The sequence below is a fragment of the Octopus bimaculoides genome, chromosome 3 (genome assembly GCF_046866305.1).
Source record: "Octopus bimaculoides isolate indiv1 chromosome 3, ASM4686630v1, whole genome shotgun sequence".
NCBI classification, from domain to species: Eukaryota; Metazoa; Mollusca; class Cephalopoda; order Octopoda; family Octopodidae; genus Octopus; species Octopus bimaculoides.
In genome coordinates this window covers 5654774-5680710 of record NC_142930.1, presented here as the reverse complement: position 1 = coordinate 5680710, position 25937 = coordinate 5654774, and the positions used below count along the sequence as shown (strand labels likewise).

Genomic DNA, 25937 nt, shown 5'->3' with positions numbered 1-25937 from the left:
GTGTCGGTATTGTATGGTGGAATGACCAATTAAAGATGTAATTTTTCTCCCATTCTTATTTTTGTTGTATACACACACACACACATGTATATTACTCCAGGGTATAAGGATAAAAACTGCTCCCTTATGACAAGCCACGTCGAGCCAGTGTGACAGAGTAGGCTCGTCAAAATCGAACCAGTATGATCTCAAGCCATTCTCTGGAGGAGAGAACTTAGTGAAGCCTTCGTCCTGCAGAAGACTAAACGAACATGGTCAATCCATACATATATATACACATATGTATGCAAACATCAGAAAGTTCATAAGGTTTTTGATTCAATAGAAACCTTTCGACAATTTGAAGTCATTTCAAAATTTGGCGCTCTTTTCGCCCCAACACAGTATTGTATAGCTTTTCAGACGGAAATATAAACATAAAATTTATTTTAGAAAATTCTTATTTTTTATTCATCTTTTAAAGTAAAATTACTGAAATAAATTATTATTTAATAAAACCGTATTTTCTATGAAAAAATGTGATTTATTTTCAATTCGCCGATCATAAATTATTTACCCAATTAAAAGAGTACCGAGTTATTTTGCTTGGATTCAATTAACGCAACTTCCTTTCCAAGTTGTTGCTGTGGTGGTGTTCAGATATCCAAATCTGTAAGTTAGCAATTAAGTTAGATTTATTTGTACTAACATTTAATAATTAATTGTGTATTGATTAATATATAGCTTTGGTTGGTATACTAACCATAAAAACAATTTCAAAGACACAAGAAGACTTTACTTTAGAAGATTTACAAAGAAAAAAATCTTCCATAACTCGTGGGAGTTCGTTCAACCAGATTATAAAATCAAATCTATAAACTTCATATAATTTCTAATTAATCTATTTTTTCCAATAATTAATAGCCTTAATCTGTGTTATCTTTAATAATAATGAAGTTAGTTTGCGTGAATTAATATTGTGTTATTTTGTATTTCTAATTATCTTTGGGTCCAATTAGAAAGTTTCACCGAAAGTAATCGAGGTTTTAAAGATGCTAATATTTTGCCAGAAATGTTTTAATTAATGAGAATTTTGTATTTTCAAATATAAATATCGACATTTACACACAATTACCTATTTTTCTGACAGAAACTTCACAAACATAACTTTTATCAACATTTGTACTTTTACTGCTCTTTTAGTCTTTAAACGTGGATTAAAAAAAAACTCGTACCTTTTAACTTTTCAAATTATCTTTTCCCGGTTTTTAATTTTAAAGTTCATTCAGCATTTACAAAACAAAAAAATATTTTCAGAAATTAATTAAGATTCTGATTCGTTTTTATTTGAAGTATTTCAAATTATATTATTTTCTATAAGTTATAATTTCCGATAGATTTCGGTTGTTTTTTCGCCTAAAATATTCAGACATTGGTTCCAATTACTAAATCAAGTCGAACACATGTTGCCCCCCCCCCTTTAAAAAGTTTCGATAAACCAATATGAAAGTAATTTCTTTAGAGTTTGGGAAATATTTCTTTGTTCTGTTGATTCCTTCCATATTTAAATACTTGTACACTTTATGAACTTCGTTAAATACTAACGTTATTCTTTCTATTAATTTTGATATTTAAGAATAAACTTTAGTTTCATTTCTTCATTTCATTTTGGTGGAGGCACTGCGCCATTTTTGGCACTAATCCAAGTTCTTTAACCGACTTTACGTCTCCCTACAAGCTACATTAGTAAAATTTCCTTCAAATCCTGCCCTAATTGTATCATTTTTACCTTACCCCAAAAGTGAGGTTCGTGACTGTCTTTGGTCATAAGTCTACACAGTCAGGCTGAGTTCGGGTTAAGTGAAAGTAACACGTAGACAAGAACAAACTTGATTATAAAACATTTGGGTATAACTACGGTTTAGTGCCCCGTTGATTTTGTTACATAACTTTCTGAACATTTTCTCTTTTTAATGCAAGTTTACAGATACGTTTTCGAGAGTGTAGATTACAATAAATGGGCCCTAACTCTAAACTGCGGTTATGTTACGTAATAACTTTGTAAAACAACACAGTAAAAAAAAATTATGCTAAAATTATTTCTCTAATTTGATTTTTGATATTTAAATCTGTGGATAAATGCTTTGGTGTGTGTGTGTATATGTATGTATATATATATATATATATATATATATATATATATATATATATATATATATATATATATGCTGTGAAATATAACGTGTTTTGAAAGACAACAATGCAGAGTGGACTATAATAACTTATAATTTAATTATTCATTGTCTGATATAATATTTCGGAATTTAAAAAAAAAATGATTATAGCAGTGACTCGATCAATTCCCAGCAATATCTGAAGAAGGAAATCTTATATTCCGAAATATTAATATATCAGACTATGAATAAATAAATTATAACAGTTATTATAGTCCACTCTGCATTGTTGTGCCATTCGAGACATTATATTTCACAGGCAATACACATTGCTTCCAGCGAACTGCAATACTCGCTCTCCTCTTTGTATATGTGTGTGTGTGTGTGTGTGTGTATATATATATATATATATATATATATATATATATATATATATATATATAGTTCAAATTTACAGAAGATGAAGACAGGTGAGAGAACAACAAGCAGGTGTATTAGTTTGATACTCAGGAAGACTGGAAAAGTCTTTGATGTTTCGATATATTATAAGGAACTCCAGTTTAAACCTGAGTTTACAAGACTTCATATCCACAATTTCAAATGTTAAATGCACTCAACCAGACATTAATTCCACATTTTTTAAGGTTTCTTCTCAGTAACTTTAGAAGAGAGAGATTGAACTATTAAATATCACTTCCAACCTCCGCCGGCTGCCTCTTACAAATTCAAGGGGGTATGTGAGTCAGCAATTATACTGTATAGGTTTGTATTTTGTCAAACCACAATGGGTAATGGGGGAAAATTACAAGGGTTTATAATAAAGTAGCCCCTAGAACTGTGTTGGTGTGTTTATGTCCCCGTACTTTAGCAGTTTGGCAAAAGAACTAATAGAATTAATACTGGGCTTAAAAAACTGAAAAAGGTACTGAAGTCAGTTCATTCGACTAAAGATTCTCCAAGACGGTGCCTCAGCATGGCCGTAGTCTAATGACTGAAACAAGTAAAAGCTAAAAGATAAACTCTACAATTTTCAAACCTTAATATTCCTTCAAGAAGAAACCTAACAAAGGCCATGTTTTAAAATTTTCACAATGACCTGCTTCATGTTATGATTTTCTTTTTACTTGAATTCTTTCTGAAAGCTTTTAGCATTTAAACTGGCCATATCTGACCAAAATATTCTACCTGTTTTCGGTTCAAACTGGCCAGATCCAGCCTCTCACACCTACCCTGCAATGTCATTCTAACGATAAACAATTACATCATCGAAATCTCAAAGCTAGGAAATAATGCATGATTAATTCAAAACGGTGTGAATAAATAAGCATTACATTTGATAGAGTAATCTGAATGTTAAAGGGTTAAAATTTTAAATCTTTTCTTGTTTCTCATGAAATTCAAACAAGGAAGAATAAAATCAAGATTAAAGGATTTCTTTTGAAATTTAAAGCCTAAAACTTCATCATTGTCTCCATTTTTCCTTGCTTGCCCCTAAATCATCTCCATTATTTCAATAAACTAAATAACATCTAGCCACTTGATCAATTTTTAATGCAGAACTACTTAAAAATTCATGATCACTCATTAGTTTTTACCTAGCAACACCTTCAGTTTTTCTAACTAAAAATGTTAACATGACTACAGAATTAGGTTATCCTTATTGATTATATTGGAATTGTTCTTACTATTGATTTAGTATTAGTTTTTAAATAACCTGTTCACTTGTACAGAACCCTATATAATCGTATTGATCTGAAGTGTTTTGTGTTTAGATATTGAAGACTATATAAAGCAGAGTCAATAGGCTACCAGGCAATGGCAAGATGGCTGCCAGTTTGTGTTGTTTTACCCACAGAGTTGTTGTTTCTGGACCACTTAATTCTCAAACGATCCTCTACTGATTAATGACAATGTGATGCTGTAATATTAGATTTTATGGTTTGGCACAAGTCCAGCAAGTTTAGGGGTAGGAGGGAGTCGATTATAATAACCCCCAGTGCTCCACTTATTGTTTTGTTTATTCCGAAGGGATGAAAAGCAAAGTCAACCTCCGGGCATTCTGCCCTGTGTGCTTACGGTTCTGCCAGCTCACTGCCATAACTAGACACAGTAATATTGTCTTCACTTGCAGGGCTCAGATGTTTGGCTCGTACAAAGTTGACTTTCTCACAATATATTGCATGAAAATGACATACACATATACATACATACATACACACAGACATATATACATACACACATACACATACATACATACACAAAAATACACATACATACATACATACATTATAAATCTCTAGATATGAATTCACATTAATAGGTCTATTTTATATGCTGGCCACTGATAAAATTTTAATGATTTTATCCTTTATTATTATATATATGTATGTATATATCTTTGTATATATATATATATATATAAATTTATTTGCATATCGTCTGTAATCTACTCGTTAAATAAAGCTAAATATCAAAATTGAACAATTTTAATCCATTACTCTGTCAAATGTAATCCTTATTTATTCACATTGTTTGGAATTAACCATGAATTATCTCATAGTTTTGAGATTTTGATGATGTGATTATTTATTTTTAAAATGATGTTGTAGAGTTGGTGTGAGAAGCCAGATCTGTCTAGTTTGAACATAAAACAGGTAGAATAGTTTGTCTGAATTTGATCAGTTGAAATGCTAAAAGGTTAAATTCAAACTATAAAAATGTATCATAGGCCATGGAGAGTTGAACAGTGTTGAACAGATCAAGTCTTTTCCAGACTAATCCAACATTGATCACTGGCTCGATTTTGGGGAGTATCTCCCCTCCACCTCAAGCTGGATAATCTTTTGAGAGAGAGTGAGTGGGGCCCTACCCCCACCCATTGGCTTGCCTCATGTCCAGACCTAAAAAGCACCCAGTACACTCTGTAAAGTGTTAGGAAGAGTATCCAGCTGTAGAAACCAAATCAGAAACAGAATATGGAGCCTGGCATGGCTCCTGGCCTCGCTAGCTCCTGTCAAACCATCCAATCCATATCAGCATGGATAATGGATGTTAAATGATGGTGATGGTGACCTCTACAATCGCAGCCCAACGAAAGGGCCTCTCAACTCACTGGACCTGTTTGAAATAACAAACTCACCTTCAAAGCATTCTGTTATTAAAAAAACAAAGGTGCACTTTTGGTGGTTCTGCATGATCACAGTCTGGTCTAACCAATCAGAACTGACTCGGGGCTACACAGCACCTGATTAAACTGATCCATTAGTTACTTAATGGAGCAATACTCAAGTGATTGTCTAATTCTAAAAACCGTACTAAAACCAGCTTTAACAGTATCTAATCCTTATAATACCCACCTGCCTGACACTACCTTTGGTCCGAAGATATACTCTTCCATTTTTATAACAATTTAAATTAAAACCTTCCTTTTGAAATTTAATGACAGTTATTTTACTAAATTCTTCCATTATTTTCAAAATTGAAACAGAGGCTGTGTGTATTTCAACAGAGTTAATATTGTTTTATTTTCTGTTCTTTTCTTTCTAGAATGATGTGTTCAGTTACAGCTGAGAGTGTTTGGCTCCAACAGCCCAGATATGAAGCAGCTGAAGCAGACTTCCAATGTTATTTAAACAAATCTAGAACTCCAACCACCCAGGTAAGAAGTAATGGTGTTCATTATCTGTTTGTCATCACAAACATTGAATTACTGAAGCATGAAAGTGTGGTGGTGAAGTTTGGAGATTGTTTCCATTGGATTTAGTAACTGAAAGGATTTGAGTAAAGTTGTCTTAGAATGCTGTTATCTTAGAGGTGTTGTGCATTATATAATACTATTATACTAGTTTGTCTTAGAGGTGTGTGTATGTGTGTAATACTTTGGATAGTTATAATCCAAGCTGTGTCCTTTTGAAGCACATCTTATTCCAATGTAGACATTATATTTGTGTGCGATATACATATAGGGTTGAAAAATACTGGGAAATATTTTCTGCAGAGTAATTACATATCAAAACAGATTGGAAAAAAAATTTGGTATTGTTTATTTACCATTACATATGTTTCAATGGCTCATAGGAGCTATAAAATTGTGCATGTAGGAGAAACATGTCTGAAGAATTTCTAATAGATGTCTTACATGTTTCTCCTACATGTAAAATTTCGTAGCTTCTATTAGCTAATGAAACATGTGTAATGGTGAATAAATAATTGCAAAAAATTTTTTATAATCTGTTTTGATATTTAAAACAGTTATGTATGGGGTGTCATAATATACTTGCTATTGTACTAGTTTCTCTCAGAAATGTCTTGTATATAATACAATTATACAAGTTTCAGCCAGTAGAATGTTGCTATCATGAGATGCAAACATTAAATTAAACTGGTTTGATGCTCAATTTTTAAAAGAATATTTGAAACTTAAATTATTAAAAAATTAAATTGAATATTAATCAGCAAAACTTTCTGCTCCTTTTGTTCTGTGTCTGTTTTTCTCTCTTTTAATGTTTGTTCTTCTCTTATTTTCCTTCTCATCCAACCATGACATGCAATGATGTTGGTTGAAATTAAATTTTGTTGACAATGCTTAGGTTGTAGCATGTAGTGACTGCAAGAACTCAGGGTCTGCTACTTCTTTGATACCAATGGGGGTCACATGGACCTGAAAAAGATATTGGACAGTGGAAAGCATCAAGGGAACTGGGTCTGGTAGGAATGATTGCAATTGATTGGGAGATGTAATGTGTAGATATGCTAGAATAATACCTGGTGTAGATCTGATGGCTGATTGGTAACTGAAGATGTTGGAAGTAATTAAATATTGAGAAAATTTGATTTGCATGAAAGTGCATTCTAAGCCAGAGGCCCAGTTCTTCCTCAAAGCTGCATCTGAAGTTTGGAGCTGGAATAAATAAAAAATGTACCAATTCTGACTCTGGCTTAGAATAAACTGCAATAGACCACAAACAAATTGTCCATTTTCAGAGATTCTAATTTCACTGTTTTTGGTACAGAAAATAAATCCAATTTAAGGGCTTGGAAGGAGGTTCTTTGAGATGGAATTCATTCTAAGAACAATGTTTATAGTTGGATTAATTTTCATGTCGTTTAAGACATTACCTGCCACAGCCTGTTACTGGGACTTATTGGTGATGCCACATGTTTCCAGTCACACTATACTTTTTAATTACAAGGAAATGGAATTGTTTTGCATTTTCTCAATATTTTATAATTAAACTTTAATATTTAACTCTCTCGTTATTTAAATAACCTTGAAACCCTGTCAAACATGGAAAATGTACCATTTAGTGGTGCATCTGGCATTTGTGTGAAGTTTGTGATGAACCACCGGTTGCACATGTGGTGGTTGACATGTCACTGAAATCATTTTGTTACTTTCACTCAAATTTTATATTCTAACATTTTCTTCTCTAAAATTTCAGGGTTACCTGTCTAATTAGGCTTATTTCTGTTAAAATGGATATTTGTTCAGCTACTTTAGGTGTTTTAAACCTTTTAACTTTGGTGTATTTTAGATTATTTCAACTAATTAACAAATCTCTCAGATCTTCTTGGTTTTTGATAGTTTCTGTTCTTCAGATTCATTTATTTTTAGCATCTTAATAAGAACAGCTTCTTTCTTAGTTTCATCTTATGATTAATTAATTAGTTGTAATTTCAATTAATAAGCTAAAAAGCCACAATTTTTAGCACTAATCAAACAGCTTAGGGTGCTAAACATTAGCCTAATCATTCCACATTGGCCATATTGTGTGCTTTTAATTAATAAAAGAAATATTAGTCTAATTACAAATAGAAGGGGTTTGAGTCAATAGTCCCATGAATTGAGGAGTTGAAGTTTTGTATCCTGACTTCACAATCCTTCCTGAATCCCTGAGGTGCCTCTCTCCATTTCTCTATCATTGATTTTTTTGTGTTTTTTTCATGAAGCATGGATTCATTTTACTCAGTTATTTCTTTATCTTCTACTTGAGGAGAGCTCAAAAAGGCTACAAGTATTTCCTTGTTTCAAACAAAATCATCCAAAAATCTTTTAATGTTAAATTGTGTTTGTGTGCACGTACACATCACCCCAGTTTAAAAAATCAGTCTATGCAAAGTAGTATTGCATTCCAAATTTACCAAACTTATTTCTTGCAACTTTGAAGGCCTTCATCAAAGTATATCTTTCTAGTTTTAATTGCAAAAATAATTAATATTTCAAATTCAGATTTTAACCCTTTTGATACCAACCTGTTTGGTTCTATGATACAAACTTCCTTTAAAGTGACCTAAATTAAAAACCTTCAATCATGTTAATTTATGTTCCAAACGCCAGCATAATTGTCAAGATATTTTACTTAATTCTTCATTATTTTAAAAATTAATTGAAGCAGCAGTGTATTTCAACAGAAATATTTAAAAAGGGTTGATCAAAACTTAGTTGGGATTTCTATAATTTGTTAGTAATTAATATAGAAAACCAATATTTAAGGTGTTGATATTCGTTCCAAGAACAGCAGAGAGCTGGCAGAACCATTAACATGCTGGCAAAATGCTTAGCGTTTCGTATGTCTTGATGTTCTGAGTTCAAATTCCTCCAAGGTTGACTTTACCTTTCATCCTTTTGGAGGTTGATAAAATAAGTACCAGCTGAGCACTGGGGTTGATTTAATCGACTTAGCTGCGTCCCCCAAAGTTGCTGACCTTCTAAAAATTGAAACCATTTATTCAAAGAAATGTTCTTGATCTGACAAGGGACCAGATATTCAACTTTTTGATTACCGACACTAAAGCAACAAAATCTTCAATAACACTAATAAAATCCACCCCCAACTCTCTCTCTCTCTCTCTCCTTTTTTTATTCAGGTCTTTGTCGCACGATCCCAAACTTTAGTGTTTGATTTTTCAGAAATTTTGTTGGTTGTTGTTTTTTTTTTTGTTTTGTTTTTTTTTGCTTTTTGTTTTGCATGTGTTTTTTTTTTTGTTTGTGGAGTAATTCCTTTTTATTCTCTTCAACTTTTTTTTTCCACCTTTATAGAAGTTTTTAAATTACAATTTTCTGTTTTCTGTTCCTTTGTTTTACTCCCCTCTACAATTTAAAGTAACCACTTCTGATCTGGAAGGAGTAGATCCTGGTTATTTTGGCACCAGTTACAGCAAATTGAAATATCACTGTATGTTGATAGATTTCTCAGACTGCCACCATTAACTCCTCCTCATCACTTTGTCTAACCATTAAGGTTTTAGCCACTTCAGACAATAACTTTGCTGGTTCTGAGGCTTGAGCTCAGCTGGTTCCAGCCAGCAGCATCCAAAATTAGTCTTGTGTTAAGAATTAATAGACAAGACCTTTGGCAACTGAATGTTGTCTGTGATAATAGTGGTGACAATTTTGTGGAATCCTCAAAGATTGTAGGAGACTTTGTTACGGTTTTCTTAAGAGATTCTAGCTCTATCAGGCTTAAGCAAAGATTGCTGATGCTAATTTAAACCAAAGAACTGCTTCTATAATCCAGAGAAATGGGTGCCAACAGGCTCTACAACAGTTCTACACAATATGAGCTCAATATTAAAATTCTAATGATTTAAATTGGCCAAAAAAACGGTTTACCTTTTGAAGGAATGAAGTCCAATAATTTGGACCTATAATTTGCATATCTCCACCCCTAGTCCTAGACACAATTTTCCTTTTTTTTTTTCTTTCAAATGTTGACGAATGTGATGGCTGAGTGGTTAGGTACATCTCTCCAAATTGAGAGGTTTTATGTTCAAATCTTGATATCAGTATTCTATCAACAGGCCACTGGATTCTTTCTGTCTTCATCTAATCTCTTCCAAGTCCAAAGTTCTGAAGTTGGTTTTATGCTGGGTATCCATATATAAAAGACTTATTTCTTTGTGTGTCAGGGTGGGGGCAGTAAAGATTGATTGAACCATGTGTTTTGTTTTCTTTCAATTGACTCTGAAATCCATAAATTATAATTTTAGCATGTGTGTGTACGTTTGTATATATCCAATAAGGCAATGGCTCATCAGGAATTACTGCTGAGATGTTTAAAATGTCTGGCAGAGTAGGATATAACCTGTATAGTTAACCAGGTTGTCCAGGAAGTTGTCTCAGCCAACAACTGGTGTAGCAGCATTATAGTCAACTGCTACCAAGGTAAAGGAGATTCCTTAGATAGAAGTAATTACAGAGATATCACATTGCTGGACCAGATGTGATGAAAGTTGCAGAAAGGGTCATAGGTCAATGAATTAGGAAGAAAGTTAACCTAAATGAGATACAGTTAAGTTTTGTGTGCAGAGGTTCTACTACTACTACTACTACAGCTGCTACCTTCCTTAGTAAGGCAACTGCAGGAGAAGTATTTAGCCAAAAATAAACTATTGTACTTAGGATTTGTCATCATGGTGCCAACCTTTAACGGTGCTTTGCTTTCTCATCAGGTGGTCTCTGAGGAAACCAGGGTTAGGCACATTGCCATATACGTTAGCCATGTACGTGGGTGATGTCAGAAAGGTAAGAGTTAACTTATGAGATAGTGATGAATTTAATGTAGATGAAGGAGTTCGCCAGGTAATCAGCTTACCTGTTCACTTGAAATTGCTGGCCCGGTACCAGAATTTAAAACCAGTATTTATTGACAACAGTGATGTGTAAAAGTTGACTCTATTCACTCCAATGTACAGTACAGTCTGGTTATAAGACATGTAACTGGAAGGCTCTCCTTTGACGGTCAAGAATCCTATCAACTTGTCCATCCAGGCTGTGGTCATTTATTTTACTGGTTCTTATTTATTTTTTGAACAAAATCACAATCATGGCAGATACTGGTGTCACGCAATTGGCACACAAAAGCACCCATTATACTCTTGGAGTGGGAAATGTTAGGAAGGGCGTCCAGCTGTAGAAAACCATGCCAAATCAGACTGGCGTCTGGTGCAGCCTTCCAGTGTGCCAGCCTGGTCAAACCGTCCAACCCATGCCAGCATGGACAACAGACGTCAAATGATGATGATGTGTGTGTGTGTGTGTGGGGGGGGTAATGACAGATTAGCTTTTTATGTTCTCCAGCCATTCCTACATGCTACCCTGGGTGGCAAAGAAGGAAATTTTTCATGTTTTGGGGTAATTTGTTTTTTTACAACTAGATCTCCTCCCTACTGAGTTGAACCTGTTTGTTGACCAGACAGGCTGATATAAGCAGAGTTACGTACCTTGCCCAGGCACTATACAATGGCTGTAGTTTCAAAGTTTCAACTTCTGTCCTTGTGGTAAGTAGTCAGCACTTTAATAGCACAGCCAGAGGTTTTCATTTGAAATTTTTATTTTTGCTTTTTTTCTCTGGAACTATTTTCATCAAATTCCTCAGTTTCCAGGTAAATTTAGAAAGTCTGTCTTGTTTAGAGCTACTTCTGCTTTATAGTTTTCTTTTTAAAAATATTTTTTCATGGCTCATTTCTTTGTTTCATAAACTGCTTTATGGGGAACTACGAATCGGTGTTATTTATGATAACTTCTTTAACAAATACAATAATTTGGAAGGCTGACTAAACTATTTTCTTCAAATACTATTGCAGTTTGTTGATGCTACCGTCATAAAACCTGGATTGTTGATCTCAAGACCTCTTTAATATGTCACAAATTAAAATATATTTTATTAAAAGAAGTTAATGTGAATAATATATTAAATTGTGTTAATAGATGTATATTGTCTTACCATTGTGCTTCTACATTTGAGATCAGGCATGCCTTCTGTAATGTCTTGAACACCATTCTATGCTTTCTCCAGCTTATTAGTATGCATGGGTCTTTAAATTGTTCTTTTGTAGTATCTCTTGTTTTGGTAAGTTATATCGTCTCCTATATTCCTTGTCTATTCTCGCTTTCTTTTTTCTACAATATCTTTTTGGCATCTGGTACCCAAAGCTAGCTGGCAATGCTTGTCTTTACCCACCTTCAAAAAACTAAGATGCTACAGTTATTGGCTGTCACCAGAAATTCAAAATAATTAAAGTGCAATCCAAAATTCTTGGTGAGTCTGTTAGAATTACAGTCATTAGAAGGAATTGTGCTAAGGAAACTATTGAAATTATACATGACTAAAAAAAATAATTTTTTCTGAAGCCAAATATAAAACTTGTAGAAAATTTTTGTAGCTCAACTGTAGACATTTGTATCAACTTTCTATCTTTTGGCCTTGTGTGGCTAATAAAGAAATCTATCTTTTGCCTAACAATTCTAAGATGAACTCAGTATTCCATGACTATTCTGTCTCTTTCTATCTTTCTCTTAACTATTTTCCCCTGATCCAAGTTTTATTCAACCTGACTCATTCTTTTTACCAAGTTATAATTAAAGATTATAATAAAGTTTGTTTTCCCTGCCATCTTCTGCTTTATCTGATTCTAACTATTGTCTTGCTTCCTCTGTTGTGTTTAGATGTCTTGCCCAGATTGATAATGTCTGTTACAATTAAATATTCAAGAGTTAAACGAAGTTTTTAACTAATTATAATAGTCTTTTGAAACTCATCTTGTCAACAAGCCCCTATATATATATATATATATATATATATATATATATATATATAGGTGTGTATCTTGTAAAATCAATCAGTTTTAAGGTGATTAAAATTTTCCCAATCATAGCATCAAAAGGGCTGTAATTTGTTTTTGTGTTCTCTTTGGCAGTTCTATGAGAGACCCACTTAAAGCAAATGGCACAGATCTGCTAACAAGGCAAAAAATTAATAATAATAATAATAATAATCCTTTCTGCTATAAGCACAAAGCCTGAAACTTTGGGGAAGGGGACTAGTTGATTACATCGACCCCTGTGTGTAACTGGTACTTAATTTATTGAACCAGAAAGGATGTTCTGAAAGTGTAGTTGCTAGAATAAGAATAGGATGGAAAAAATTCAGTGAGATATTGCCTCAAGTTTCAAATCAAATTATTCCAGCTTTAAATCTTGAATTTTCAGCTCAAGATTTTTGAGAGGATAAGAGATTTTGCATCTACATCTCTCTTCCTTCCTCAGTATGACATTTGAGCAACTTAAAAATTCATCTTAAGTTAATTAGGAGATGACAATTTTCAGTCTTCATGGACTGTGCCTTGCTAGGGTTTATGAAGATTCAAAATTGTCTTCTGAGAAACACTTAATACCGTTAATCATTTCTCCTTTATTTTGTTTCTATTCAAGACACAAATCCTCATTGTCTTTAATCCTCTCTTTTTACCTTTCATTATTTACAAGACACATCCTCAACATCTTTAATTATCCCTCCTTTGATCATTTTCATTGCCAGGCAATTATAGATTTCATTATTTCTACCTGTACACATTGCTCTATAAATATAACCCTTGGGTGAAAAAACTTCAACAAATAAATTCTTTCAGCTGTTGTTTAACCAGTTTTCACCATATTTCTGTAGACACACACTATCTTTGTTTCAGTTAGTTTTGAAAATAATGAAAAAATTTAGTAAAATAAGTTGATCTAATGACAAACTTATTTTACTGGTGTTTGGAACATAAATTTACATGAAATTTTATGGGAAGGTTTTGAGTGAGTTCACTTTAAAACAAGAAGTTTGTATCATAGAACCTAGGGAAGTTAGGGAATGGGTTGGCATCAAAAGGGCTAATGTTGAAGAACACCAGTTCCTCTTAAGAGAGGACAAAATATTTACCCTTGGTTCTAGTTCTGAATTATTACCAGTTATTTTTACATAGAAGTTATGTAATACAGTTCTATATTTAAGAGATGAAGAATTATTTACATTTGATGGATATTTGTCCTCATCTTGTTTGTTGTTAACACAATATTTCGGCTGATATACCCTCCAGCCTTCATCAGGTGTCTTGGGGGAAATTTGGAACCTGGGTTCTCATTCTCTATGGTATTTTTTGATATTATTATTATTAGTATTATTATTGTTGTTGTTGTTGTTGTTGTTGTTCAGGTCACTGCTTGGAATCGAACTTGAAATCTTGGGGTTAGTAGCCTGCACTCTTAACCACTATGCCATATGCCTGTGGGCAGTTATGGAGTGAATTTTAGGGGTTATAAATCTAATATTTTCCTATCCTTCCTCAATACCGGTTCCCATATGCTGTTCACATCTGCACTCGGTCTGCTTAGGAGGTTGTTGTGTCCGAGCATATGTGCTGCTTCTTTTAGTTTTCGTATTTTCCAGTGGTGTTCTGTCTATTATTTTAACTTCATCCCACAGGGGGAGGTGGTCTCCATTTTTCTATACATGATCAGTGACCTGAACAACAACAACAACAACAATAATAATAACAATAATGATATCGAAAAATACCTTAGGAATGAGAACCCAGATTCGAAATTTCCCCAAGACACCCGATGAAGGCTGGAGGGTATATCAGCCAAAACGTATTAACAACAAACAAACAGACAAGGACAAATATCCGTCAAATGTAAATAATGTAGAAGTTATGTGTTTGTAATAAGTCTGTAGACTTAGACACATAACTAGCATCCTGGTATGGCTGTATCACCAACCTATTTATGGTATGAACTGGGAGTATTTTATTGTAGCAGTCTGTATATCGGGACTCAACTGTTTCCCTCTTCATCGAATCAGTTTCTGTTTAACCTTTTCCCATTCAGGTTACTCTGTCAAATGTAATGCTTATTTATTTACATTGTTTTGCATTTAATCATTATCTTGTAGCACCCGCCTGACTGGTTCCTATGCTGGTGACATGTAAAAAGCACCCACTACACTCTTGAAGTGGTTGGCGTTAGGAAGGGCATTGAGCTGTAGAAACTCTGCCAAATCAGATTGGGGCTTGGTGCAGCCTCCTGGCTTGTCAGTCCTCGGTCAAACCGTCCAACCCATGTCAGCATGGAAAATGGACGTTAAACAATGATGATGATTGTTATTTTTAGAATGACGTAGGATAGGTGCGAGAAGTCAAATCTGGCCAGTTTGAACATAAAACAGAATATTTTGATTCAATATAGCTGGTCCAAAATGCTAAGGGGTTAAAGTTATTGCTTTCCAAGACCTGTTCAGTCTATGTCTGCTCTGAGTGATTAGGGTAGCATTTTTTATCCAAAGTGTTGGGTTTGTTTGGAGTTCCTCACTTCTTAGACAGGTTGCCCACACTGTGACTGGGCTGCTATAACCATCAATGATATTGGGAGGTCAGTTTTGCTACTGAAGGAGGACTGTCGAGGGTAGCCCTTCCAATCAAATGAGCATGAGGTTATCTCTCAGATCAGAGATGAACCCTTACTTTGATAATCTGAGGTTATGGTACTAGGTGGAAGTGGGGATGAAGTGTGCACACACACACACCCTCTCTCTCTCTCTCTTTCCTCGTTTAATGTCCACTCTAGTCTTCAATATCCTTCATCATCATCATCATCGTTTAACATCCGCTTTCCATGCTAGCATGGGTTGGACGATTTGACTGAGGACTGGTGAAACCAGATGGCAACACCAGGCTCCAATCTAAATTTGGCAGAGTTTCTACAGCTGGATGCCCTTCCTAACGCCAACCACTCAGAGAGTGTAGTGGGTGCTTTTACGTATTGTTTAAAAATTTCAGTTGGCAGTTCTGGATTTGAAAACTTTTCGTGTTCAATAATTTTTATTGATTTGAGTTTTTCATTTTTGGTTCTACAAAGGTTTTTATATTAAATTTTAGTTCCAGTTCAAAATATTCAAAACCTTCAAAAATCCTCTTTTACTTAGATCCCAGATCCAACTCAAATAACTTTCGTATCCAACCAATATTTAGTGTATGAATGTGTTGGACCCATCACTTGGTAATCATATGATTGATCAGACTATTGGACACTGTTACACATCACTGGTCACAGTGTGCTTCGCATCATTTTAGCTTTTGAATGATGTCATCCTGCTGGCTAGGTGAGCAGGCCAATCTGTATTTGACCATTCCTGTCATCACTTGGTGATAGGAATGGTTAATTACAGATTTGTGTTTCTGAGATTTGTTATTGTTTAGGGCAGTGGTTCTCAACCGGGGTTGGTTCATTTGGCCCTTGAGGGTCCATATAAGATTTTGCTGTTAAAATTTATCGGCAATAAATTGGGTGTATTTCTACAATACGCAAAATATTTTGATAAATTTAATACAATTTCTAATAATATTTAATTATAGAAATATAATGGGACTTTTTTTTTAACATCGAATGGCTATGAGGGTCCAAGGAAGATGGTTGAGAGCCACTGGTCAGAGTAATTTCATATTTGCGGCTGAAAGTTTGGGTTAAAAATATTGTATGTTTGAAATTAATCTAAGAATATCTGTATATATTTAGGAATGGTTAAGTTGAAGATGACATCTTCAGTGGCTTGATTCCAAAATGATCTCTCTAGAAATGAGAAAGATGTTCATGGTCTGGTAATTTCAAAACTCTTCGGGGGAAATATTTTTGTCCATGTATAATCTGATTAAAGATATAATGATAATTGTTTAATGTCTTCATCATTGGATTTGATGAATGATTTGGTATCAGTTTTTAATTTTGTATGAAGTTGATAACAGCTTCTTATTCTTCCAATGTAAATTTAGAGGTCACTGATGAAAGGGTGTTCAATAAGTTTACAATGTAAAAGAAAATATAGTTTTCTATGAGAAATAATTGGAGTTGCAGAGTTTAATATTTCATAAAAAGCAACATTTTCTTTTTTTCTTCTTACAACTGCTGGCATATTTGGAAAACAGCCACAAGTAAAATCAGGCTGTGTGTGTGTGTGTGTGTGTAATCTCCAGTTGGCACTTCTTGAGCTGAAAAAGAATGGTCAGATATAGGTGGCCAAGATAAACATTTTCAGTTCTTGTAAAGGTTGTAAAGAGTCAAAGTACCAAAGAAGTCCACTGTTATAAATGGAACGGTATTTGGGATCTTATGATTCCATTAATGGTCAATCTATACAAACTTGTCATTTTTTTTCCCTATTGACCAAAAATATATTCACTTTGAAGTGTTGAAGTCATATAAACTTGAAAATATTAAGATAATGCCAGTGTTATCAAAGGTTACAAAAGCTGTTTTGGAAAAAAAGGAGTAGCCTGATTAGAACCTGCAACCGATGGACTTGTTTGGAATAATTACATTTAAAATTTAGTTGAATATATTTTGTGTATTACATTGCATCACATGAACACAAGCTAAAGGATTCGTTGGTCAAGGATCCATTTCAGTGTTGCTAATGCAGTCATCTCTATTAAAATTTTGTTAGTAGCAATAATTAAACATTGTTTTTATTATTTCTAATTTTCTTTGTAAGAGCTAGAAGGGAACAATCTGAAGCTATTTTTTGGCTCTAAACTCAGTGGTTTGTTTTTGTAGGACAACACAAGTTGCAGTGCTTTAGTTACCGACATACAACAGATACGGCAGCAAATCCAAACTGCTATGAACAACACAGTGAGTGTGACAACTTCTTCTTTAGTTGGTCTTCGTTGTAGTCCGTAATATATCACTGTGCCTTGCAGTAAATTTCACTTGAGTCTCAATGTTTTGTCTTCCCTTTTTGCTCCTTGCTATCCATCCAATTTCTCTGCTACCACAAAGAGATAAAAATACATGTGACAGGGTCCATAGACAATTAATCCTCCTTCCCTCCTCCCTTGTCGATTTTGGGACTAAAATTGAAGACTTAATACAAAGAATTTAAGAAATTTATCTCTTCGCTTTTCACCTTATTCCTTAAACTATTGTTAGAATTCTTCTGACTTTTCAATGTCATTACTGTAGAGAATTACTAAACTCTCAGCAAGATGAATTTGTGGATACAGGTTCAAGTTCCAATGTGGTGTGGTGGTTCTAATGCTATAATATTCTACAGAACAGATGTGTGGAACCATATGTCACTTTAGGATAGAATCTCTATTTAAGACAAAAGAGCTGGTCAGAGCCAATAGACAGCATTCCAAACCCAATCAATGATAGGTATTTATTGGTAGATTATCCAGTAATCAATCACTTATGTTATAGGAAAGATGAACAGTTAATTAGTGAACGTTAATGATCAATGGATGTTTGTCATTAATTTAGCAAAAGTCTTTAGCAACAAAAGTGATGTGAAATCAAGGCAGAGATGTTGACCAACTTGCTGAGAGTTGTTATTCCATAGAGTTTAGCCTAAATCATTTTTATTACATTAAATTTATGAAACGGAAGTTTTCCCTCGCTTCAAGAAAGAAACTGTTACACAACTGGTTTTTTTTTTTGTATGTTTTGGTTGAAATATTACCAGGAATTGTTGGCCAGATTCATTTTAGGCCATCATTCTATTTTCAATTAAAATTGATTCATATCTTAAGAAATTATATTGCTTTTTTTTGTTATGGGGATGGGGAATAATATCACAGCAGAAGGTGTGGGGCCCTTGGTGTGAATTGTTCAAAATATGTAGCATGAAAAAAAAGAAAACACTATGGAAACATGTAGCAAACACAAAGGCTTTGGTGTTAGACTGCAGCACATGTGGCTTTATGATGTGCTCAGATTATTACATCATTATAAGATGTTAATAATAATAAGACATTAATTTGTCTTGGTTTACCAAGCTAAAGTGAACTAAAACTATTACTTGATAATTATGTGGTTGACAATGGTTAATTAAATATTGTTCTCATGTCATTGTTAACGTAATTAACACTGAATAATTGGAAAAGGGGAATAGGACTAGTTACCCTGAAAACTCAATGGCAAATATTTAAATTTTCTGAAATCCCTTGTCTGAAAAAAATTTTAATAAATCCACACACTGCCTACCTCATAAATTTTTGAGTAGAGAATTTGGATTTTCACTGGTAGCATTTATTAAGGTGGTAGAATGGTAGGATTATCAGCATGACAGACAAAATGCTCAGTGGCATTTCTTCTGACTCTTTATATTCTGAGTTCAAATCCCACCAAGGTCCACTTTGCTTTTCATCCCTCCAGGGGTTGATTTGTCTTGCTCCCTTCTTCAAGCTTGCTGGCCTTGTACTAAAATTATTATTATTATTATAAGGAAGTATATCAGTGAAGTCGGCATCTATTAATCAAAGCTAGTTTTATGATTAAATTATTGGAAGCTCATTAGTTTGAGAGAAATAAAGAATAAAAAGGAAAGTGAATACCAAATTCCCTCTGTAAAATCAAAAATCAAATCATAATCAAATGAAAATTGTAGTTGTGGCCGATGCTAATGCTGCCTGACTGGCTCCCATGCTGGTGGCATGCAATAAGTACCATTCATGCGTGGGTCGATGTCAGTGCCACCTGACTGGCTCCCCGTGCTGGTGGCACGTAAAAAGCACCATCCGAACATGGCCCGTGCCGTCTGACTGACTCCCATGATTCATGCGTGGGTCATTGCCAGTGCCACCTGACTGGCTCCCGTGCTGGTGGCACGTAAAAAGCACCCATTACTCTTTCGGTGTGGTTGGCATTAGGAAGGGCATCCAACTGTAGAGACATTGCCAGATCAGATTGGGGCCTGGTTCAGTCTCCTGGCTTGCCAGTCCCAGTCAAACCGTCCAACCCATGCCAGCATGGAAAAACGGACTTTAAGCGATGATGATGATTCTTTAAACCTAATTTCAATTTTTTTTGTTTTATTAAGTTTCCTAAAAAACACACTGAAGTTGGAAAACGGTTTCACTGATTAAATTGCCAAACAAGGAACCTTATATACACTCACATGGATGGATTGAAATTTGGAATTCATCATCATCATTTAACATCCATCTTCCATGCATGCATGGGTAGGAGGGTTGACAAGAGCCGGCCAGGTAGAAAAACTACCCTAGGAATTGTAAACATTTATTTACTGTTGGAAGTTGTAAAATATAAAACTTGTTTGATTGGTGATTATTGAACACCTTTAGATTTTACGACTTTGAATATTGTATGGCAACTTGGCAGAAACAGAGGAGTCTTGGACAAAATGCTTTGTTAGAAAATCATTTGAGCGAGGTCGTTGCCAGTGCCGCCGGACTGGCTCCTGTGCAGGTGGCAAGTAAAATACACCATTTTGAGCTTGGCCGTTGTCAGTACTGCATGACTGGCCCTCGTGCTGGTGGCACATAAAAGCACCCACTACACTCTCAGAGTGGTTGGCGTTAGGAAGGGCATCCAGCTGTAGAAACTCTGCCAGATCAGATTGGAGCCTGGTGCAGCCATCTGGTTCACCAGTCCTCAGTTAAATCGTCCAACCCATACTAGCATGGAAAGTGGACATTAAATGATGATGATGATGATGATGATTCCTCGCCTTTGTATTCTAACTTCAGATTCATCTCATTTCTTGAGAATAAGCAGCCAATTCCATTCACTTGACCCTTCCTCTGCAAGAGTGGTTCTTATCCCTAATCAAAAGAATTTACTTTTTGTTTTTAATGTATAAATTGTTCAGTGCTAAGTCTTCTGAAAAGTCTATGGCTTGAGCGAGGAATTTGCTTTTACATTACCAAATGCATGATGATGATGATGATGATGATGATGATGACGATGACGATGACGGCTGTTGTCGGTTTATTGCATCTGATGATAATCTGCTGATTCTGTTTTGCCATATTTTCATAACTTCACCAAAATACTGCTATGATGAAATCACAGTAATATTACAGGGTGAAATTAGCTTTGGAAAAGAAAATCTGGATTTAGCTTAGATAATGGATTCAACAGAGTGGTAGAGAAAATGGTTAAGATTTAGATCCATCCACTTACATTCTGATCAATAAAATATCAATTGGTCAAATTCTGAGATTGATTTCGTCGACTGTTCTAAAATATGTTACTTACTACCTTAGTATTTGTCACAGCTTATAATCATCATCATTTGACTGGCGACTGAATGGTTTATATTATAATTGAGAATATAAGACATTAGACTTGTGTTATAATATTCTTTCTAATTTTGGCACAAGGGAAGGGAGCAAGTACTTGACAGGTGTTTATGACTTCATAAGGATGAACAGCAAAGCTAGCCATCATGGGATTTGAACTCGCAATGTAATGAGTTGGATGAAATACCCCTGAGCATTTTGGCTGGTGTGCTAACAATTCTGTCGGCTCACTGCCTTAACTTGTGTTTTGTTGTAATATATTAGCTTACACTAGTTTAGTTATATTGTAGCATAATTATTCAGCAAGAATTGTCTCTTTTTGCTTCCAAATGTGAATTTGGTTACTGAGTTACCATTCACAGTAACAATTGTGTAGTTACCATTCCTGATAAGCAATAAAGACTAGGGTAGCAGAAGTAATCTGCGTTGAATGTCTTATTTACATTATTATAATTTTAATGTCATTGACTTTCCTTAGGATTAGCTAATAATTAGACATTAAAAATAGTTTGGGATCCAAATATATTTGTTGGCCATGTATATAATTAGTAATATTAAAGAGTAAAAAATACTTGTTAGAGGTTGAGACAATATTAATGACATTATTAATTGACCCCATCTTTCTTGGTTCAAATACTGGATTGCTTTCAATTAGAAACCCTAATGCTTATCTCTAATCTTAAACTTTTGCAAGCTTTTTCCTTCTACTCATACAATATTCTCTTCATACAAATGCACTTCAACTTGCACTTGACAATTCCTTTCTCTCTTATCCCAGTATTTGACTTTGGTGTTCGGAGTTGGTCCAGTACGTTAATATTCAGTATAAACTCAGAGAAAAAACTTTTGAAGTGTTTTCTACTAAATCATTGAATCCTACACGTTTACATCATTCTGTTTTATTTTAAAGTTGTTTATTAGAATTATTTACCAATTACAATGGAATGAATGGAAATCAGTTGAGAAGACGAGACTCAGTGAATATTTCACTGTAGCTTCAACTAATTATAATTTTGGTGAAATTAATAAATAACTACAATTTCAGTCAAAGATTTCTGTAATAATTGCCATTTTGCTATTTATTTTTTCACCATTTTGAGAAGGAATTCTATGCTGCATGTTGTGTAGAATGTTTGAATCGGATAATCAAGATCTAATGCTTGAAAAAGAGGGTTTTCCAGGTTGGTACACTGTATTGGATGTAATGTCAAGTATAGGGGTTAACCCTTTTGATACTAACCTACCTGACACTGCTCCTCGTTCTAAAACCTTTCATCAAAATTTCATGTTAATTTATGTTCAAAATACCAGCTGAAATGTGATAAATTTGGTTTACTAAATTCTTCATTATTTTCAAAATTAATTGAAACAAAAGCAGTGTATTACAACAGAAATATTGTAACAAGAGGGTTAACAGGAAAATGTGGGTACAATTGGCTGGTTTGGTTAGCCTGGTCTTTTGGTAGGCAACTTCTTTTGGTAGTTGGACAAGAATTGAAGAGTTTATTGATCTGATTGACAGTTTTTAAATATAGGCCTGGATATCAGCAGCTCTTTGGTTATCTTGATTTGAAAGGTTTACAGTAAAGACTAAAAACACACACTAATTCAGTTTTCACTGGTTTTATTACCATTTAGTTTATAAACTTCATCCATTTTCTACAAAGCTCTCCTGTTTTACAATTATTTTCATACTCAAAAGAATAAGTAAAACTACAATGTTATCCAAACTAGTTTCTTTGGACTTCATAAATCTGTCTTCAAATTTATCTTGAAATTCTATTGAAAGAGTTCTGAATCTCTCTATGATTGATAAGGATCTGATTGAGTAGGGTCATTGATATGAAGGAAATCTGTTCGAATCCTATTTAAAACATTGGTGCATTATTCCTGGAAGAAACAAATATTTTCACTCTCTTTGATGGTGAGACAGAGCAAACAGTTTTAAAACACCAACTTAAATAGCTTGTCTAATATCATAATTTAAATATTAAATATGACAATCAGTTCTTTAACAGCACAAAACAACATACCTCTAGGATTGTTGATTTCTATCCTTGATGCCATTTTGGCAACGTTCAAAATATAAACGGATTTGGAATAAAGGGAGGGGATTGGTAATGTCAAGATTCCGATTCGAATTTTTAAAACAAAAGGAATCTGAGTTTTTTTACAAGAAATAACCATATGATACGTTCTGTGATAATGTTTGTTACTTTGTGCGGAAACTTTTTGCCAGGGGACAAGGGATGAAACTGAGACACAAGGTCAGGACCTGCCTTGATACCCTCCTCACAGTTTAACCCCTTGTTCCCTAGCATGAAGCTGACACCCCTCTCCACCACTCCCAGAGTTCATAGTCCTGCAAGCTGTGTGATGACCTCAATGGTGCAGATGGCACATAAAAAGTCTGCAGTCCATGCTTTGAAGTGGTTGGCATTAGGAAAGGCATCCAACCATAGAAACCATTACCAAAGCAGACATTGGAGCCCAGTGCAGTCCTTGGGACCCATTGGATCCTGTCAAACTGACCAACCCATGCCAGCATGGAACATGGACATTAAATGATATAAAAAGATATTCACACATCATTAGTCATTTGGCTATATTGGTTTTTATTGGTCAGGGATTTCTGTTTTTCTTTTTTTTAAGGTATTCCGATTAATTGAAGGAAATTTCTTGAAATCTAAAATAGAGGTAGCAGTAGTGATTTTGGGCCCCATGGTCACTGAAAAAATGTTATTTGAACCCTCATGTGATTTCTTAGAACAGTTTTACTTGCAAACACATGTACTTCTCTCCACCCCACCCTCTTCTTAGCTCTCATATCGCTATTAAAAATCACTATTATTATTATTATTATTATTAAGGTGGCGAGCTGGCAGAATCATTCGCATGCTGGACAAAATGCTTAGTGGTATTTCTTCCGTTGTTACATTCTGAGTTCAAATTCCACTTGGGTCGACTTTGCCTTTCATCCTTTCGGGGTCGACGAATTAAGTACCAGTGACACACTGGGGTTGATTTAATCAACCGGCCCTCGTTCCCTCCCAAATTTCAGTCCTTGTGCCTATAGTAGGTAGGATTATTATTATTACTATTTGCTGTTGGGGACAGCTCCTTCAGGGTTGATAAATTAAGTACCAGTTGAACATTGGGGTCCATGTAATCAACTTACCCCCTTCCCTGAAATTGCTGGCTTTGTGTCAAAATTTGAAACCATTATTTTTATTAACTAACACTGTTGCTTATTTGTCCCCCCCCCCCCCCCCCCCCGTCTCCGTTTCTGAAACTTTCTAATTAATCCGTTATGAAATCTTAACTAAAATCTACTCTGAAAACAAAATGTCTTCTTATTGTTAATGTTTCACTGCTTGCTGTTAATTATTATTATTATTGCATGATCGTTAAGTAAAGTTATTGTATTTTAAAGACGCTGCTGGATCACTTCATTGCTCTTCGTCTCCGTTCTTCCATTAATGGTGGAACTAAGATTAATGGTTCAGTTCTTCCTTTTGAAGACATTCATCATGTTTTTTAAAAATCTTTATCAATTGGGCAATAAACAAATTCTTTTTACCAACTTACAAGAATAAACGGATTAGTAAACTGGATAAAATGCGTTGTATTTAATTCAAAACCTGCTTGAAGTCATCCTTGAAGAACTGACCAAATTTGTGGCAACCTGTCTTTTAAATCAGTTTAGCAGTGTTTTTATCGCTTTCGTCCAAATTCACACTAGCCATTGCTTTCATATATTTTATTCAGCTTTGTCGATCATTGGCTATAAATAGATTTGCTGGCATTAAGGCTTATCACAGCACCTCATTCACAACTAAATTTCTTTATCTTGCATTTTCCATGTTCCATTCTGTTTCTGCAAATGCTTTGCATGTCCTTTGCTAATGTGAATGCATTGCATGTCTTCTTCATTCTTTTGCTAATCTTTAGCTCTGCTGTTTTTGTTAATTAAATGAATATTTGCTTTAATAATCTTGGTACTTTAATTTTAAAAAATAAACAACTTTGTTCTAATTACTGTTTGAAAAATGATTGCTAATTAATTGATTTTATGTCAGAAGTTCCAGTAAATCATAAAGGAAAGTATCATAAATTAACTCATAAAATTTAGCTCGTTAACTGTTTTCTGTCTAAAAAAAAAAATGCATTTCAGTAATAAAAAGTTAATTCAAAAATAAATAAACCACTTAAATTTCAATGAGTTAAATACAAGTGTATTTGATTCCTATTAAGATAATTTCCAAAATCCATAAAGGATTTTTTTTTTTATTAATTTATCAAAGACAATTTATACATGTTTTTTTCTATCAGTTATTTCTTTCTTCCTACCTTCTTTTTTATATTTTTTTTTAACCAGTTCCACATCTACCATTCCTCTTTGTATTTCTTGTAGAAACAGTTATGTCTGACTGTTATATTACATAAAACTCTATATTTTGAATTCAAGTCCAGTTTAGAGTTTGCTTATATTACCAGAATTGGCAGACTCTGTGTGTGTGTGTGTGTTGTAGGTTAGGTGTCCCTGTGTGTTGTAAAGAAAAGTTGCTGACAAGCAGAGTTAGCTACTTGTAAAACACCACCTCAAAATCAGATTGGTTCAGCAGATCTAGAATTAATAGACAGAAGTAAACTTGTTAAACTATATAACTTGCAGTAGTTACATTCCATTACATTCTAAATTCATGTTGAATCGACTTTGCCTGTCAATGCAGCCATTATCAAGGGAATATTTACCATTTACTGTACAAGAGTTGTTTGACTTGGGTATATTGTCCCTTCTTTAATTTGTGGTTTTGTGCTAATGTAAGAAATTATGAGAACTGAAAATAGAATCCTTATCTTCTTATATATCTATCTTTCTGCCTACCCACCCCATTTTACGTCCATTTTTTTCCGTGCTGGCAT

General features: G+C 34.1%; 1 protein-coding gene across 4 annotated transcripts in view; it reads left to right on the top strand.

Annotated features, from left to right (window-relative positions):
* Positions 1 to 533: 533 nt before the first annotated feature.
* LOC106867187 (elongation factor 1-beta) overlaps positions 534 to 25937 on the top strand; it is a 33857-nt gene continuing 8453 nt past the window's right edge. For 2 of the 4 annotated variants that reach the window (XM_089348511.1, XM_014911986.3), the window contains exons 1-3: positions 534 to 651; positions 5700 to 5811; positions 17521 to 17598. In XM_089348511.1, the coding sequence (XP_089204637.1) occupies positions 5701 to 5811; positions 17521 to 17598 (189 nt within the window). In that variant the 5' untranslated portion in view covers positions 534 to 651; position 5700. The remainder of the gene's footprint in view (positions 652 to 5699; positions 5812 to 17520; positions 17599 to 25937) is intronic. The other 2 variants (XM_089348513.1, XM_089348512.1) reach the window with 1 other exon arrangement.